The following is an 18,661-nucleotide window of genomic DNA, read 5'->3' as shown; positions in this document are numbered from 1 at the left end:
CCACCGTTGTAGCAATCGTTGGCATTGCGAGTAAAAAAGCGAGCCCTGATGTACAAAGCTAGTTGCTCGTACGATATCGAAAATCAGCTTTGGTTATCCGGCGCCTCGGCTGTCACATCGCTCTCTTTGAAGGGAATAAACCGCACGCGGGCGGAGATCAATCACTATTTTTACTAATTAACGTGCAAACAGCTTCGGGAATATCGGCCCAGTATTTTCCCCCTTTGTGCACACCAAGAATAGAATTATAAAAGGGATCTAAAACTATAAACCAGCTTCCACAGTTAAAGGATGCACTAAAACACGAAAGCAGTTACCTATCGACCGATGTTTGTCTACTTTCAACAAAAACATGTGCTGTTAAAAACACTTTATTTTCAAGTAAACCATATCTAGCCCTCGACAAAAGTAAATGCTTCATTTGGGAATTGAAAAAAAATCAAGTTTATTGTTTATGGGAGGAGCAGCTCTGTTAGCTTTCGCACTCCGCGAAGACGGCGGCCGATATTTGTGCGGATGTATATTTATTTTACCACGAGTAATGCTGATTTTGGTTCACTTAGGGAGTGAGGCGAAAGTCGCACAAATTTTTATACCCGCGTGTACAACAACTCTAGTTAGATCGCAAAACTTTGGACAGGTCTAAGGAATGAAGGTGGTGTTGGCCCAGCCCAAATATTGCAAATATTGGACGCGAAGTGCAAGTGATCAAGAATTTATAACAGATCTTTTTTCTGTGATAGATGCAATAGGAATGAAAGATGTAAGGCAAGTGTGAGTGTCGCGCTATTTTTTTTAGTAGAAATATTATTTTCAAGTAAGAGTTTTGCTAGCTCCAGAACGTTCGCAAGCGCGCGTATAGTTTGTAGGCTTCTAATCTCTTTTATTGCACTGAAAACAGGCAGATATTGCTACCTATGCGGTTAGTTTAAAACATGTGATGGCGACGGCGGAACAGCGCGGTGGTGTAGCAGAGAAACCCCGGGCGAACGCGTCCCTGCGCACCGGCGGAGCGCCGTGCAAGTTGCCGGAGAAGCGCGAAGCTCCACGGGACAGGTTCCCCAACCTCCGTCACAGGCCACCGGGAACTTGTTTCGGCGACTCTCCGCCAGGTGCAAGCGTCGTCTGCAAGGAGCTACTTTGAATGACGGTACCTAGTTTGCTGTGTGCTTACGAAGCTTAGGATTTCGCCAAGGTGATTTTAAGAGCTTCGACTGCTTACCTGGATCAAATTTGGTCAAAGAAAAATTTGAGTGTAGTTGGCCTTTAAGCCTTCCTGTGTCCGTGAGGACCGTTAGCAGAAAGTTCCTCTCGGCGAAGTGGAGAGGGGGAAAATGCTAGGCCAAGAAAACGCATTCTGCGAGCTATATCTCGCAGAATGATTTTTCTGTTGTCGTTGTATACAACAACGACTGCAAAACCCGCCCGTGCTCGCTCATTTCGACGCAAACGCCGAAACGGAGATGCACACGGACGCCAGTGATATAGGTTTGGGTGCCGTCCTCGTCCAAAAGCAAAGCGGTTGTGAAAAAGTAATCGCATTTGCCAGCCGTGGTACGTCTGTCGAAGGAGGAGAAAAACTACTCAGCCTCCGAGAAAGAGCGCCTCGCAATTTTATGGGCGATTTCAAAATTTCGCCGCCCATACGTGTATGGTAGACCGTTCAAGGTTGTGACAGACCACCACGCGCTGTGTTGGCTCGCCAATTTGAAGGACCCCTCTGGCCGTCTTGGGAGGTGGAGCTTTAAGAGTTTGACGTTACAATCGTCTATAATCCGGCAGGGAACACTCCGACGCCGACTGCCTGTCCCGCACCCCCGTCGACCCATCACCACAAGACTCCGATGAAGACAGTGCGTTCTTCGGGGTCGTGACGGAGAGCGACCTTGCCGCCCAGCAGCGTGCCGACCCGGACTAACGCGTCATGATCGACTACCTCGAAGGAGGCAACGTCGCCGTGCCTAAAGCGTTCAAACGCAACTTATCAGCATTCCGCCTGAAAAACTCCGTCCTCGTGAAGAATTTCAGCCCCGGAACGAGAACGAATTACCTCCTTGTCATCCCCGCGGACCTTCGTGACGAAATTTTGGAAGCGTGCCACGACGACCCGTCTTCCGGACATCTCGGCACAGCTCGCACTATTGAAAAAATCAAGGCGAAGTACTACTGGCCCCGCCTTACATCCGACGTCACCCACCGTACGTCCGGAGCTGTCGGGACTGCCAGCGACGAAAAACGCCGCCGACGAGACCCGCGGTACTTCTGCAGCCAATCGCCGTCCCATCGAGGCCATTCCAACAGATTGGAACGGACCTTCTGGGCCCGTTCCCTGCGTCACGATCCGAGAACAAGTGGATTGTCGTAGCGACAGACATGACGCGCTACTCAGAGACGGCCGCTCTTCCGAGGGGGACTGCACAAGAAGTCGCCAAGTTCTTCATAAACCAAGTTGTGCTGCGACATGGAGCCCCTGAAGTCCTAATCACGGACCGCGGAACGGCCTTCACTGCGGAGCTTATGCAAGGAATCTTACGCTACAGCAACACGGATCACCCAAGAACCACGGCGTACCACCCCCAAACGAACGGACTTACGGAACGTCTGAACAAGACGATCTCGGATATGCTGTCTATGTACAGGCGGGTGCTTAATTTTGCAGACCACACGAGCACGTGGCAAAAGCCTCCCATGCGCGCTCTGGAGGCCCGGCGCCTGTTGTCGATACCGGCGCGACGCGCATGCGCGTCCTGTTTTACTCGCAGGCACGTCGATTTTCTCTCTTCCTGCAGCGGTGCTGCGATGGTCACTCAAGCACCACAGGGCAACGCCTTTGTAGCATTCATTTCACCCCGATGGCACATTTGGGGCCTAATATGACGATTGCGCCGGCTTTGGAGCAAGTGCTCCTCGCGTCCTGATAAACAAGGTATGTTTTGCTTGTTTTGTGCCTAATCGTTTATAGACGATGAGACTAGCGGCTTGCGAACGGCGTCCCCGAATGAAGAGTGTACGAAGCACAATCACAAGGTCCCACGCTACCGACAACGAAATGCCAGCTATATGAATAACGAACCTTTATTCACCTTGTTTATTTTGTAATCTGCAGCCACTGAACATACATTTCAGCTCGCTCTCCACTGCCCATAAAGTAAGCGGTTTGCAAGCTCTATAAAATAAATCTTCTGTTTTATTTGTTTTATTTTTAATATCTACTTCCTTGTTTAAAAATGGTGTTAAGGCAAGAGAAGACGGGCAGCAGGGTTCGGTGTCATGGCTGACCGAAAACGGGGTTCTGACCTTTAATGACAGGATTATGTACACGATGATGATGATAGGGATGCTGACAGCACATACCCCACGGAGGGGATTCAACATCCTCCCGCCGCCGCAGTTCACACGTCTGCCGCTGGAGAGTTGAGGCACCAACCACACGATGCCACTGAACCTGCCGCTAGTTCGCACTTTTCTCAGGTACCCCGCGGCTCGATCAAACCCCTTGCAAGCAACGAATGGGACTGGTGTCGGTAAACCAGCACGCGTGGCTCTGCTGATACTCTGCGTTGTAGAGGAGAGGTTGCTAAATTCTTCCTCAGGTCGAAACGGCTCACAACGGCTTCTTTTTCTCCCGCCCGCGAGATCACCAATAGACAAGTAATGAATCCTGAGTCCTAGCTTGTGGTTTTCAGTGCGTAATGGAGATCCTTTCATGCCGTCGTCAAGTCGGGGCACCTCTTCCGCTTCCAGCGGTGCTGAAGCCGGCGTCTCAATCTCAGAAGCGCCGACCGTCACCAACGTGATGTGCCGCAGAACCACACCGCGTGTCCAGTGTCTGTCGTGAACGAATTCCAGATACGGCCTCGGACCACTTTCAACGGGTTGGCGGTTTTGGAATAATTCTTGTGGCCTGAGTTGGATGACGCTCGCCCATCGGTCTCACGCATGCCAATAGCTGCCCCTGTTTTCTTGTCGGTTGTCTCCGATTCGGACGACGTTATTTCCACGATGAACGTCCACGAAAAAAGTGATGCTGCCTTTTCTCGATCAGGCGTCGCTATTGCCTCATGTTGATCAGCAGCGATGAGCTGTGGTTGCTCAGGCTTTTCAACTCTAATTTGATGCAAAGACTCATGCTGACACACTGGTGTGACCTCCCACACTTCGTCGATTGCATCTAGCGAGGTTTCGGGAAGTTGCGGGAAGGATTCGCCCTTCATGAAGTCTGGAACACAGATGTACTCAAAGTCCAGAGAAGGCTGCTCAATGCGTGTTTCTCCAGGAGCTTGTGCTACGTTCGGTTCGATAGGAGGCGTTTCTGTTTCCCCAAGCTCCATGCTTGATGGCAAGTTGTCGCCATCCCCGTTGTGGTGACTGGGCATGTTTTCGACGAACGAGTATAAGAACTCTCTCGGGGTGTTGAGGAAGACGGTCATTTCGGAAAACGATGTAGATTTGATGTCTAAAGGCTGCTTGTTTTTTAGGCACTGTAACCAATGTTGGAGGTAAGCATTTGCTCTGAAGAAGCAGAGGGTGTATCTATCCGCCTCCTCTACCTCCTGCTCAATTTCCTCTTCAACTAGGTTAAATATATCAGAATCCAATTCGATTAGATCACTTCTGATTTGTTGCAGGTTCTCCAAGTTAGCCTTCAGCTTCGTCACGTCGCAAGATTCTGAAATCAACAGCCGGTCGCTACTGGTCAAAATTCCCTTAAAGTCAGTACGGATATGGTTCCGCAACGAACGCAGAGCATCCAGCTCACCAGCTTGCTCTTCGGTAGCGGTGCTCTTGGTGCCAAGCATGGTGAACTGGACGGGACGGGGCACGTCTGCGTCGGTAGGAGAGTTGCGGTCGGTTTTCGTCGGTGCACCGGGAATGGCCGCGCCCGGTGTCGGTCGAGTCTGGTTGGTCACAGGTCCCTCGAGGCCGGCGGTAGGAACGCCAGTGTTGGCGTCGGTGCCTTCGAGGGAGTCGGTGGTCAAATGCGGTCGCTGTCAGCCATGGTTACAGTTATCTCAGGGTGAGTCGACGGTAAACAGTTCTGGGTCTCACATGCCTGCAGCCACTGGCATCCCTGCTGCTCTCCACTTCGGTCCCTGGCAGCAGGGTTCGGTGACATGGCTGACCGAAAACGGGGTTCTGACCTTTAATGACAGGATTATGTACGCGATGATGATGATAGGGATGCTGACAGCACATACCCCACGGAGGGGATTCAACAAATGGTATAAATACGTGCTCACATAAATTAACACATAAATTACTAATTAGGCACGCGAGGGACCCCCCAGGGAGCGGTCCTCTCGCCCCTCCTATTCCCTGCTCAGCTGGCGAAAATCGACGGCATCCGGCATGCGCTGTATGCTGACGACATCACCATCTGGGCGTCACACGGTTCGGCAGGAGACATGGAGGCCAACCTGCGGCAAGCGGCGGACATCGTTGGCGAGTATACGCCCGTCGCTGTGGCCTTCCCTGCTACCCGTCCAAATCGGAATTCGTGCACATACGCCTCTCACCAAAGTGCACCACCAAAATCAACCTGTCCCTTCACAGCGGACCCATACCCGAACGCGATGAGATCAGAGTACTGGGGCTCTTCATTCACAAACATCGCAGAGCAGACACAACATTGGCCAAATTGCGTAAAGTGGGGGACCAGGTGGGCCGGATGATCCGCCGGGTTTCCAATAAGCACGGGGGGTTACGATGCAAAGATGCCTTGCGGCTTGCGCATGCATTCGTAACCAGCCGAGTCCTGTACTCGGCTCCAAACCTCCAGGTTTGACGAGAATGTACTCGAGGTGATTCTCCGTAAAATTTACAAGCGCGCTCTCGACCTTCCGCTCCACACCTCCAACCAGCGCCTTCTATGCCTGGGAATGGTGAACAGATTCAAGGAGCTGCGTGAGGCGCACTTGACGAATCAATGCACTAGACTCTCTAAGACGCCGTCGGGTTGCCGCCTTCTTGCCCGACTTGAAACGATAATTGAAACGAAAGCCGGGTATGCTGCAACGCTTCTCGAAATGGCGTTTCGTCAACTTTCGCGCTTCGTATCGCAATAAAAAGAAAGTACAGCTGATGTTATGGATGCAAAGCGACTCATAGAACCTGATTATAATGAATTTATTTTACCTACGATTGCATCTATGCGACTTCTTTAACATGTCCCGCATGACGCCTTCGACACACGGACAATATTCCCTACTACCAATGGAAAATTTATGGTGCTTAAATAACGTTCGGTTCGCTAAAAGGTGAATATTTTTCAGGTATTTCTTATCCAGGCTTTCGTACTTTATATAATCTGCATGGTCAATGCAGTTCAGTAGAGCGCGGGGCGCGATCGCGTCATACGCACGACGGATGCCTGCGCTTTTATCTGGCCTTCGAATTAATGCCTTTTGAGTGGAAGCACCCGTCATATTTCTAGGATTAACACGTTTAAATAGTATTACGTTGAGCGATAGCCTCAAAGATGTGGCAATCTGTTCTACACATGTGCGTTAAGCAAGTTACAGTTTCAATTTCAGTCGCAACAAATAAAACAACTTGAAGTCAGATGCACCCCGACTTCATTGTATTCTTAAACGTACTTCGGTGACCACAGGCAAGCTCAATTTTCCCTATTTTGGACCCAACACTCAAGACTTAAATTTTCAATTACTGATTTCGAAGCCCATCCATGTGTAAAGCAATGATGACAGGTTTCATGTTTGCTTTGGACATGTACCCACTGCAGCTGTTTTCAAAGGCCCGTTCTTCCACACGAAAATATGAGAGACTTGTCCGTATGAAAAAAAAAAGGTGGCGACAACAGTGTTTGCAAAATCATTTTAGTGTGACAACGCACAACCTGCATAAAATTCCTCGTAAGATTTTCTGCGTTTTGGGGGGCAATCGAATGCTTGTAATGCTGCTTTCTTAGATAGTGACAGTGTGTCTTTCGTTTAGAGAAAACTGCATAAAGAAGGAATAACACCATCGTAAACGGCGGCTAATTGTTAGCTGAGTTGCACGCCGCAAAAAGCGAGTAAAAATTGAAATCTTGTAAATTAAAAAAAAGGCATGTGTGTAAGAAATAATCAATAGGCTGCATAACAGGTGTTCCTTGGACGAGGTATCAAGCAAAAATATACAAATGTTAAACATCTAAAAATAACTGGCAAAATCAATCACGGCGCCAATATAAAAATGCAACCACTGCGCTCCATTGCTGTCCATAACCCACCCTATGCGGAAATAAAAATATAACTGCTGTTTCAACAAGCAAGCACCCGATAATTCTGTAGCCGAGAAGTTTTCGCACCCAAGTATCCGCGCACCTGAATGTCCGCACGGAAATGCCCTGCACCGATCAAGCGCAGCAATCAATCACAGCACGATTAACTTTTCAGTGCTGTTCCTCAAAGCTACTGAGACAAGCGGACTTCATGACACGGTAGTTCGGTTTGTCAGCTCAACAAAAATAAAGCTGCAACACAGTTACGCGAATTCCGGACGTGAAAACACGCAACAACTCAGGCCCCACAGAGCCGGCCAGCGGAGTCGGTGCAAGCTGCCGATGATGATACTGATGATTATGCTTAGTGGCTTCCCCTTTGTAACGGGGCGGCATTGCACAGCGGCCTTAGTCGCAACGCTGCTGTACAATCACCTCGCCAAAAATTACAAACAAAACAAAATAAAAAATAATAATATCAAAATAAAAAGAAAATACTTCTACGAATTTTTTGTGCTAGCCTGACTTCTTTGTTCGCATGTCTTCCGAGATTGTTCTCTGCTCTTTTCCAACCAACATTCTAACCTCCTTTTACTAACCTCTACTGCTGTCCAATTCACTTTTCCGCTAACCTTAAAGCCAAGGGCTTCCGGAAGCTGGATGGCTCCATCACTGAGGACTGGACGGATACTTTTGCACTCCGTTACAATATGCCGCATGGTTTCTAGCTCATTTCCGCAGCCTGCGCATAGTTCTTCCTGTACTGGCTCGCGAATAAGCGTTTTTGTCCGCAAGCAACCCGCCCGGGCTTCAAAAAGCAATGCACTCCCTTTGGTATTATCGAATAATTTTTTCCCTTGTGAACTCCTGCTTCCCGATCCTGTAGATATCTAAGGACTTCTTCGCATCCATCCTCTTTTTCCAGGTCGTTGTCTCTGTTTCTTTCACTTCATTTTTTATTGCCTTGTTCGTTTCCCCTGCACTTCCAGCTTTCATATACTTTGTCCTGAGCCTTCTGGTTCTTTTCCTCCACTGTGTGTCCACGCTTTTCATGTAAAGATACCGTAACACTTTGGCCGCCCATCTCTGATCATCCAGATTTCTAAGTCGTTCTTCAAAACATATTTTTCTCTGTGCTTCTCTCACTTCGAAGGATGCCCATCCCATGTCTCCCTGCACTGCCTCATTTGTTGTTTTACTGTGCGCTCCTAATGCCAATCGACCTACGGCCCTCTGATTTACTTCTAGCCCTGATTGAATCTCTGATTTGACACACACTACTGCGTTTGAAAAGGTGAGTGCTGGTACCATTAATCCCTTCCAGATTCCTCTCACTACTTCACATCTGTTATATCCCCACAGTGCTCTGTGCTTCATGATAGAGGCGTTTGTTCTGCCTTTCATTCTTAAATGCTCCTCAGGCTGCGAATCAAACATATGCGAACTGTGCAGAAACTAGATAAGCTCGCCTTTATTTTTTTCGCAGCGGCAAATTTTGTGTTCTCTCTACAGTCGCAATGTGCGCTGCACCGACCTAGCTCATATTACGCAGGAAATCGGTTTAATGACATAACAACGGGTTTATAATACTACCTGGACCGCTTACACACAAAACATGGCTTCATGCAATGAAGAGCTTACACGCACTCTGCACTCTACACGGTCACACGCGAGCTTCCGTCGACAAAAAAAAAAAACGTGCATTTAGGTACTTGAGGCATGGCAACCTTACGAGAGCCGACAAAACATGCTAGCCCGCTGATATTTATGCTGGGAAGTAAGCGCGCACACAACAAATGCATAGCCTCCTGTCCAAAGCAAAGCTTACGACATGGCGAACTATCCGTTGCGCGTAATGGCTACTCAGAACAAAGGGTCCACCCTATCGCCCCCTTCCCCTTCCTCCCCCCCCCCCCCCCCAATGGTCGTCCACAACCGTTGAGGAGCAAATACTCATTTCCTCGTAAGAAACCGCTCAAACGTGCGCAGAATTTAACAAAGCCAGAACACAAATTCGAAAACTTGACATGTAAAGGCGTGATTACAGCGTCTGGTTGAAGTCCACCCGTCCAAATCTATGCAGCCAAACTTTTATCCTTTCCGCGGCGCGTTTGCTGGACGGAATTACGAACAAAGTATTTTTCCATTTCTGGCCCTCAGTTGCCGAAGGCACAACACAACGGCATCGCGAAGCTCCATAAAGTGACACCAACGCGACACTTGTCCGAAACGAACAGCTAACTCTTCGGTTATCTGTTATACGATTGCGGCTCCGATAATGCCTGCTCCGGGGCAGCTCCAGCATCCCGATCGAAAATGGCGAAATTAAATGGCTGCCGGCCGAGAAGGGGGCGAAATAAAAAAGAACGCGGGAGCAGGCGGGGCGTCGCTTGGTCGCTGGCCAATGGCGCGGCGCTCGCAGACAAAATGAGAGAGAGAGAGAGAGAAAGAGAGAGAGAGAGAGAGAGAGAGAGAGAGAGAGAGATAGAGAGAGAGAGAGAGAGAGAGAGAGAGAGAGAAAGAGAGAGAGAGAGAGAGAGAGCATGTGCAGCTTTCCCGCTCATGGCAGTCCGTTCAACAGTGATTACTCTGCAATTGTTTAGCGAAATGAGAAGTTCTTTTGCATAGCTAATATTTGCGGTGAATACTTGCTTTGTGCGCAGTTTCAAGTCGCGCACGTTGCGCGACTGGGTTCCTGAGCCATCGGAACTATCCCATAGAAATGCATGGGGAGTTAGATTTGACAGCGGATTACACAAAAACATATTCAGAAACCTGAAATATTCTTTTAGCGTTTTAATCTTCACGTTGACTTCTAGCTTTATGCCAAATATCATTTTCCTAAAGTGGTTTTTCTAGGTTCCCGAGAGGTTGTAATTTTGAGCGAGAAAGCTGGGTATGGAGAGAGAGAGAGAGAGAGAGAGAGAGAGAGAGAGAGAGAGAGAACGCCTTTAATGAAAGCTGAAGAGGTCAGCCCCACTAACGGTAGGGCTTGCTACTCCAGATGGGGTGAATACAGTGAGGTGACAGTGAAAAATAGAGAGAAAACGAAAAGGAAAGAAAGAAAGGGGAGTAAGAGGAGAAATGCACAAGTAAAGGTTTGTTTCGTTGTTTCTTGCTTCGATGCGCCGACGTTGTGGCGTGTAAAAGACTTCCGATGGTCTGCGTCGGTGCCTGATGGTGACGGCACTGATGACACGACGACGATGAGAGTTGTTGAAGGGGCCCTGAAAGGCATTTTGAGCACACTAAATAAAGTAGCGCAATCGTTAGATTGGGTCGTCAAGGTCATCTGGGCCAAGTATTACTCTTTTACGCGCAGCGGAAAGCTCACACTTTTGTTGCAAAGTTTGTCGCTTTTTTCTCACCCTTTCTTTCGTGTTTTTGGACGCCGCCATCTTCACATGTCTACATCATCGATTCCCAGATGTTCGTCATGAGCGAGACATCCTGCTATTGGGCGGCTTTTTCACGCACTTCCGGCAAAGAGATGAGTCGTCTGCTCAGCGTCGACTCGCCGGCTGATCTGCCAGCGTAGTGCCGGAGTGCTTGGACATTTTACGACAAACGAAACAAGTGTAAACAAACGCTTAACCGTTCGTATTGAATGCAACACGGCCATAACACAACATGGATATTCTCTTACCGGAGTACGTTCCATAAAGAAAGCGTTGAAGCCCCGTGGCACTTCTTTCGTGCACTCGCAGAGAACGCACTGAGCCGAATGCCCGGGTTTGACGGATACATTTTTTTTCACGAACACAACGTCACAACATGCGTTGCAAGTCTGAACCACGATTGACAGACGATGGGTTGCCTCCTCCTGCCCGTCATAAATTCGGCACTCACCTCGCGCGCGGTTTGCGGGGACGAACAGCAAGCCACTTAACTCTGGCGCGCAAGCCGAGATGGCTTTTAGCCACGCACACTGCACATACACCATGCGAGGTTGAGTCGTACGTCGCTCGAGAAAGATAATCCAGACCATGGGAAGCACTATCCACCCGCAGAAGCACAACGTCGCATTTCATCGCGGAACAAAGGCGTCCACAACACACACACCATCGCCTCCTGTAATGCCAAACGCATCTCACACTTCCTAATGAGAGTGAGTGGTACGCCGGCAGTGCCCACATGTCGCGAGGTGGGGCCCCAAGCTGAACCGGGATCCCGCAACCGTAACTGACTTCTGGGGCGGTTTGTGCCTTGTTGCCAAGGCAACCGATGTTTGAGATCGTCAAAGAAAGGCGCTCGCTCCAGCGCTAGAAAGCTCAGAGCCGCGCCGGAGCATGTTTTGCCAACGTTGCCGCTCTCCACCACGCGTCGCCCCAAGCTGAACTGGTCACATGATTGAAGCGTTTTGTGCACGGGTTCTGTATCGGTTTAAAATGTCTTTTTCACATGGCGCCGGCAGGAATTACCACCACCGCAAAATAAGACCCGGCACCAGCGGGGCCACATCTGATACGGCGCTTTTTGGATAAACAGTGCGCGGTGCTTGAAAGGGACCGAGCGCAAGATCCTCCCCCAACGGCTGCGAGTTTGCCGCCGATTAAAAGTCACGTGCTGCACTGCAGCAACGCACACCGCGAAAGGGCGAGGCCAAGCCACCGCACACATGCGGCCAGATTTTTCGTTCGCTTATCCATCCTTGAGCGGAGTGCGGAATTCATGGTGTCAACAAAACTTGCCCGTAGCAGACGGCAGTCGGAGGAGCGTAATGCGGAAGTACGTCACCGCTGACTAGCGCAGCATCATGGGAAGGAGTGCTCGCGCGCCGTCGACAGTTGAAAAGAGGAGGAAACGCGGCGCGACGATAATGCGCGGTTTTTGATTTACGATTTCTCAGCTAATACTCATCGCTTTAACAAAATTCTTGCGGGAGGAGATGGCTAATACATTGCTTTATTTGGTTACATGTACATCCATGCATCGGCGGAAGGTATTTCAGGACCCCTTTGAGGGTTTTAAAAAATGTATATTTACACGGAAGACATATACAGGATATTTACAGACTGAAATAGACAGAGTAAGAAATAAAGTGGGTTCCTAGGTCAGCTAAGACATTGTGCCCGCGGCACCCCCGTCAGCGACGGGCCCTGACCTAAGACTACCCAAGTGGTGAGATCCTCCCTAGCCTGACCTGGCTAGCCCGGCAATACGCCGGCCGTGCATAGCACATTAAAACCCTGACGATTCGACCCCGAGACCTCGTGTCTCGTGGTTTTAATGGGTCACCTAGTCTCCACCCCCGATACACATGCCAATCAGCATCCCTTGGCGATATGATTGGGCGGGTTACCACATCCTGGTTTAAACTGCGGTGGGCAACGCCCCCCCCCCCCCCCCGTAACCCTGAGACATCGGTCACCCTCTCTCACAACAGGAGGAAGGAAAATATCAAAAGCAAACCAAACAAACACAGCACACACTCAAAAACCCGCGAAAACACGTGCAAGCGCCAGGGACACGCTTCCATGAAAGTGGCCTGCGTGCCTGTTCCCACGCATCTCGTCCGAGACAGGACAGCTTTTCAAGCCAGCTGAAACCCATAAACATCCGTCTTAACGACCCGGCGCGTCCCCAAGATTCTCCGGCGTTGACAGGCGATGCCCCGTTAATTGGACCGTGGGCCAGAAACAGCGCGTAGGGACAAAAGGATACGGCGGCCGGCTCAGGCATCGCCTCTGCCGCGCCCATCCCGGGCCGCAACGCTCGCCTCCTCGCACGCCTCCACTCCGCGCGCGCACTGGCCAACAAAAGGAAAGCTATCGTCGTAAATCGGCCACTGTCTAACCACAGTTGACAGCTCCACGCTCCCCGTCTCCAGCCGCTCGACGGACCAAATGGTTTTACAACCTGCTAATGGAAACCGCGGTGAGCCCCGAGCCAGCGGCCGCCATGCCCCCGGGGTGCCATTTGAGTCGCCAGGCTACCAATGTTTTCCCAAGGCTACACCACGAACTCCGGCCAAAACAACGCGACAGCGCAGCTGCGACCCCAGACAATGGGTTCTCCCGCGAACGGCATGACCCGAGACCGCTTGGTCTTAACGAGCTGGCTGCCATGAAGTCATTCATTCCAACTTCTCGGAACCGCCGCTTCCCACGCGTTCGACTTTGCATCGTCGCTGGCGCCTGGAACCCTTACACGCCCGTCACAAGATTCACGTAGGGGCCCACTGGTCACTACGGGAATAACACCAACTATTTACAAGACAGGTGAGAAAAGCGACAATGCAAAACCACACGTAACCCCTCCGCACAAGGAAACTCCCAAAATCCTTAGAGTTCCACAAGGAAGGAAATGTCTCCAGCTTAGCACATTGTTCGTAACTCGACTTCGAGTCCACTGCGCCCCGCTGATCACCTGCGCGCACGCACACACGCACACCTGAGTCAGTCCCATCACGTCTCGTCGTTGCCTCCATCGGCAACGTGGTCGGTCAATGTTGCAGCCCTGAGTCCTCCCTCCCCGCCACCCAGTCACAAGCACTGCCGTCCGAATCCCAACATGCGTTCGGAACCCGTGACAACGCGTCAGCATTGTCATGCGCACTTCCCTTTCTGTGCTGTACCACGACATTGTACCTTTGTAGGGCTAGCGCCCAGCGCGTTAACTTGGCCCCGTGAGGCGTAGTCAGGGTGAGGAACGAGAGCGGGTTATGGTCGGACACCACCGTCACCTGAGCGCCGAAGAGCCAAAGATCGAACTTCTTCAACCCCCATATAACCCCGAATGCTTCCCGTTCGATTGTCGACCATGTGGTCTGCGTGGGAGAGAACTGATGGCTGGCGAGCGCTATTGGGCGGTCAGAGCCATCTGCAGCACGCTGCGACAGGCAAGCGCCCACTGCAAACGCGGAGGCGTCAGTGTAAAGCCAAAACGGCTTGTTTTGGTCTGGCGTTGCAAGCGTCACTGCCTCAGAAAGCGCTGCTTTGAGCCGTTTGAACGCGCTTTCGGCTTCGGCGGACCACGGTATCTTGTTAGAAACCCTCTTTCCCGTCAGTTCTGTCAACGGCCACGCCACCTCGGCGTAGTTCGGAACGTAGCCTCGGTAATAGCCGCATAGCCCCAGCACACTACGTAGTTCTTTTTTAGTAGTTGGTGCTTGCAAGCCCTGTATGGCCGCTAACTTTTCTGGGTCTGGCGCATGCGTCCCTGATCCTACCACGTGCCCTAAGTAGCGTATAGAACTACATGCGATTTGACACTTCTCAAGCTTAACCTGAAGGTTTACCCGCTCTAAGGCCGTGAAGACCGCACGTAAATGCTGCAGGTGTTCCTCGAGCGTCTCGCTGAATACCGCGATATCGTCCAAATAGGCGCAGGCGTACTCGGAATGCGGCAGCAAGAGCTCATTCATTGCTCGCTGAAAAGTCTGAGCGGCATTTTTGAGACCGAAAGGCATAACCCTCCACTCGAATTGCCCTCTGGGACACACAAACGCGGTTAGGAGCTGAGCCGATTGCGCCAACGGCACCTGCCAGTATCCCCTCCGGAGGTCGAGTAGAGTTATGAAACGTGCCTTGCCTACTCTCATTATCAGCTCCTGCTGCAGGGCCATGGGATACGCGTCCGCTACAGTGCCGGCGTTCAACCTACGGTAGTCCACGCATATCCTCAATGAGCCGTCCTTCTTAGCAACACATACAATTGGATGCGCATGCGGGCTCTCACAAGGGAAAATTAAGTCTCCCTCAAGGAGCTCATCGACCTGCCTGCTCACCTCCCCTTGTAATGCGGCGGGTACGCGGTAGGGCCGACACGATTTTGGGGGTGAACCCTTCCTCTAACAGAATGGAGTGTTCCCTCACCTTGGCCATTCCTGGTTTGTCCTTAAACAAGCCCTCGTGCTCTGCGAACACTGCTCGAATGTCAGCTCTGGCTCTTTCCTCCAGATGAGCTGTCATGCTTTCTGGGAGGACCATGCCACTGGAACGCTCATCTGTCAGCCGAGGCGCATAGTCGACCTCACCAAAAGCCCCGTCCTCGTCAAACATAACACCCACTGTGCTCACTCTGCTTTGGTGGGGCCGCAATTTGCTGGCATGCACAAGCTTTCTCCCTCCTTCTGGCATTTCCACGAAGTATGAGTGCTCCCGATGCCCTCCGACGACCGTGCCGGGTCCTTTCCATTTAGGAAACATTTTCCCGGGGCGCTGATCGTCGAACACCAAAACTGCTTCGCCCGCTTGAAAGCTCTTGTACGCAGCCCGTTTATTGAATTGGCTCGCGTAGGCGTTTTGCTGCTTCCTGCTCATTAGCTCGGCCGCCTCGGCGGCGCGATCTAGCCTGGCCATCATGTCTCTCATGTACGCCGATGGGGACGGCCCTAGAGCCGCCGGCACGGTGCCCTCTCCTTCCCACATGCGCCTTGCCACGGAGAGCGGGCCGCTTGGCGTTCTCCCGTAAAGCATCTGAAAGGGTGCAACCCCCGTCGTATCGTGCGGGACCTCCCGATAAGCCCATAACAGGAACGGGACGAACTTGTCCCAGTCCCTCCCTTCTTTTTGTATAGTGTGGGCCAACATGTTCTTAAAAGTGCGGTTCCACCTTTCGACGGCTCCGTTACTTTCGGGGTGTCCCGGCGTCGAGAACCTAGGGGAGCAGCCCAGTTTTCCCAGAAACTCCTTTGTGAGCTCCGCGGTGAAGTTAGCTCCGCAGTCAGATGCGATAACCTCGGGTATCCCCGTCCTGGTGAACACGCTCAACAGGGCGTCGCAAGTCGCCCTGGCACTCAAGGAGCGCATGCACACCACTTCCGGCCACCGTGTGCACAGGTCGACAATGCACAACGCGTATCTGTGGCCCCTAGCCGACGCCGGCTCAAGTGGTCCTATCACGTCGACATTGACCTGCTCGAAAGGGTACTTCGGCCGCACCAGAGGCTCTATAGGTACACTGTCGGAGTGTCGGAGGTCTGCTCTTGTCTGGCACCCGTGGCAGCTGCTGCAGTAGCGCCTAATCTCGTCTTCCATGCCTGGCCAAAAAAAGTTGTATTTTATCCTGGCCTTTGTTTTACGGAAGCCCAGGTGACCCCCCCAGTTAGACTCGTGAGCCACCTGTAGCACTTCCTTTCGCCTACTCTCGGGGAGGACGAGCTGCCTCACCGGCTGCCCCAGTAGCTTGTCTTTGTGGTAAAGGAGCCCTTCGCTGATGATCATTCCTCCCTTTCCTGTTCTGCCGTTTTTCCACGCGCTTTGCAAAGTCTCGTCGCTTCGTTGCGCCCTCCGGAATTCGGCTGACGCACTACTTTCGCCCGCCTCTTCGAGGCCCGATTGTTCACCGGCATTATCCTCCCTGCTCTGACTGCCGCCACCCTTCGCGCCTATCTGGGAAACCGCAACCCGGAGCGCTTCGGTTCCTTCTCGCGCCGCTCCGGCCTCGCGCCCCGCCAGCTCGATCTCCGCACGCGCGGTCGCTTCCTCCTCGCCCACCGTTACGAGCCCTTTCATGTCGCACTCATTTGTGAGCGACTCCCACGCTTCTCGGGAAAGCAAGCAATCTGTTCGTGAAACGAGCTTGTCGGTTAGCGCGCAGAGCACTGGCACTGTCTCTCTTATCTCGGCGAACACGCCCGTCTCGCGCGCAATGTTTAGGGGCACCACCGCCAACTTGGCGCTCACTTTCTCCCCAAAGGCGGAAACTAGGCCAATGGTGCCATGCGGCTTAACTAACTCCGCGGGAACGGCACTCTCGCGGAGGACCGTGATTTCTGCCCCCGTGTCGAGGATCGCGCCGATCTGGCTGTTCAAACATTTCAGAGTGACTGGCTGCAGCTCACTGTGCGCGCCCTTGACCCCCTCTGTCGCCACCCGCGCCGACAAGCTGTTGTTAGTGTTGCTCGGAGCCTGGCTTGGCTGCTTTTTTGTACCGTGCGGGCACTTTGCCTTTTGGTGACCGAGAGCCCCGCACGCGAAACACCCCCTTGGCGCCCGCTTATCACCGAACTGTTTTGCGGCCCCCTGCTTCGGCGGTTCTTTAGCTCCCTTCTCTTGCCGCACATAGGGGAACTGGGCATCCTTTGCTTCTGCTTTCTTGGATGCGCTGCCTTTCCCCTCCGCTTCCTCAAATGTTTGCAAACGGGCCGACAAAGCGGAAGCTTTCTCCCATTTGTTCCCTTCCTGCAACGTCACGTAGCGCAGTGCGCCTTCCGAGAGGTTATTTTTGAGCTGATCTGCTACTAGTAGCTCCACCAGCTCATCGAACGTCTTCACCCCTCTCGCGTCCAGGTAGAAATTGAGGTAGCTCTGAATACGCGTGGCAAACGGTCGCCACCCTTCGTTTGCCCTTTTCCTCGTCGTGAGGAACCGCCTGAGATACTCTCCTGCTGAAAGCTTAAGCTCTTCGAGCACGGTTTTCTTGAGCGTCTCATAAGCTTTGTGTTCCGATGGTGTGAGGCGCGTCGACAAAAACTGCACTTTTTCCGCTATTAGCGGAAAGACAATTTGGCCCCACAGTTCCCGTGGTACCGCGTACGCCTCCAGTGTGTTCTCGACGGACTCAAACCACACGGGCACTTCTGCCTCTGTAGGAAATTTCGGTAGCGCTCCCGCCAGCAGCTTCGAAAAGTGACGGAGCTCCGCGTGTGCGTCACGGCTAGGCGGCGTACCTGAATTCTCTCCCGCGCCTGTTCCGGAATTTCCTTTTGCTTTTGTCACCTCGAGCTCAAGCTCGAGAGCTTTACAACGCTGGGACACCAGCCTTAGCTCGAGCTCCATCTTTGACATCTCAGGGTCAGATGAACCTCCCCCCTGCTCTCGATCCTCGTCCCCGCTCATCGTTGCAAGCCTACACTTGTCCGGGTTTAAATGCCCGAAACGCGTGTTCATGAAACACCAAGACTCAATGCGGACAGCAGTGCTCGCCCCTGGGTGACAGAAAAAGGGGACTCACCTTCGGATGTGTAGTCGCCCGTCGCTTCGCCGTCTTTCTCCCGGTGGCTTCTTTCGCTGCTGCTCGTCGCTGCACTGTCCGTGCCCAGTCTTCGGTGTCGGCGGTCGCTCTTGCGATGCGCCGCTACCCCAGCAGTCTCTCCGATGACTTGTCAGCGGTTCCGTCGATGCTGCTGGTCCCGGCAAGCTGTCGCTCGCTCGCCGTCCCGCTGTCTGCCCGGGCTCCCGGAAGACGAGGTCTTCCCCACGTTGCAGATGCGGCTCTTACTTGTTCTTCAGTCAGTAGTCGCCCTCCTTGTCGCCGTGCGTCGCAGATCTTTGCCGACTGCGCCAGTAAAGGTTGTAGGTTCGTTGTTCTTCCTTGTTGTTGATGATGATGATGATCTGTGTTGGTGCCTGATGGTGGCGGCACTTGATGGCACGACGACGATGGTTGATGGAGGGTTTTCAAAACTGTATATTTACACAGAAGATATATACAGAATATTGACAAACTGAAGATAGAGTTAACAAAGTAAGCAATAAAATGGGTTCCTAGGTC

At 52.0% G+C, this 18,661-nt stretch overlaps 1 protein-coding gene across 1 annotated transcript; it reads right to left on the bottom strand.

Moving 5' to 3' along the window:
- Window positions 1-14,023: 14,023 nt before the first annotated feature.
- On the bottom strand, window positions 14,024-18,006 carry LOC144158404 (uncharacterized). Its single transcript, XM_077689280.1, has 2 exons — window positions 15,040-18,006; window positions 14,024-14,074 (listed from the first exon to the last, which is right to left on the bottom strand). The coding sequence occupies exons 1-2, from the start codon at window positions 18,004-18,006 to the stop codon at window positions 14,024-14,026; spliced, it is 3,018 nt and encodes a 1,005-aa protein (XP_077545406.1).
- Between the last annotated feature and the right edge of the window lie 655 nt (window positions 18,007-18,661).

This window comes from Haemaphysalis longicornis, unplaced genomic scaffold, assembly GCF_048455015.1.
Source record: "Haemaphysalis longicornis isolate Haplotype H1 unplaced genomic scaffold, Haemaphysalis longicornis Haplotype H1 scaffold_1, whole genome shotgun sequence".
NCBI classification, from domain to species: Eukaryota; Metazoa; Arthropoda; class Arachnida; order Ixodida; family Ixodidae; genus Haemaphysalis; species Haemaphysalis longicornis.
This window is presented reverse-complemented; position numbering and strand designations above follow the sequence as displayed.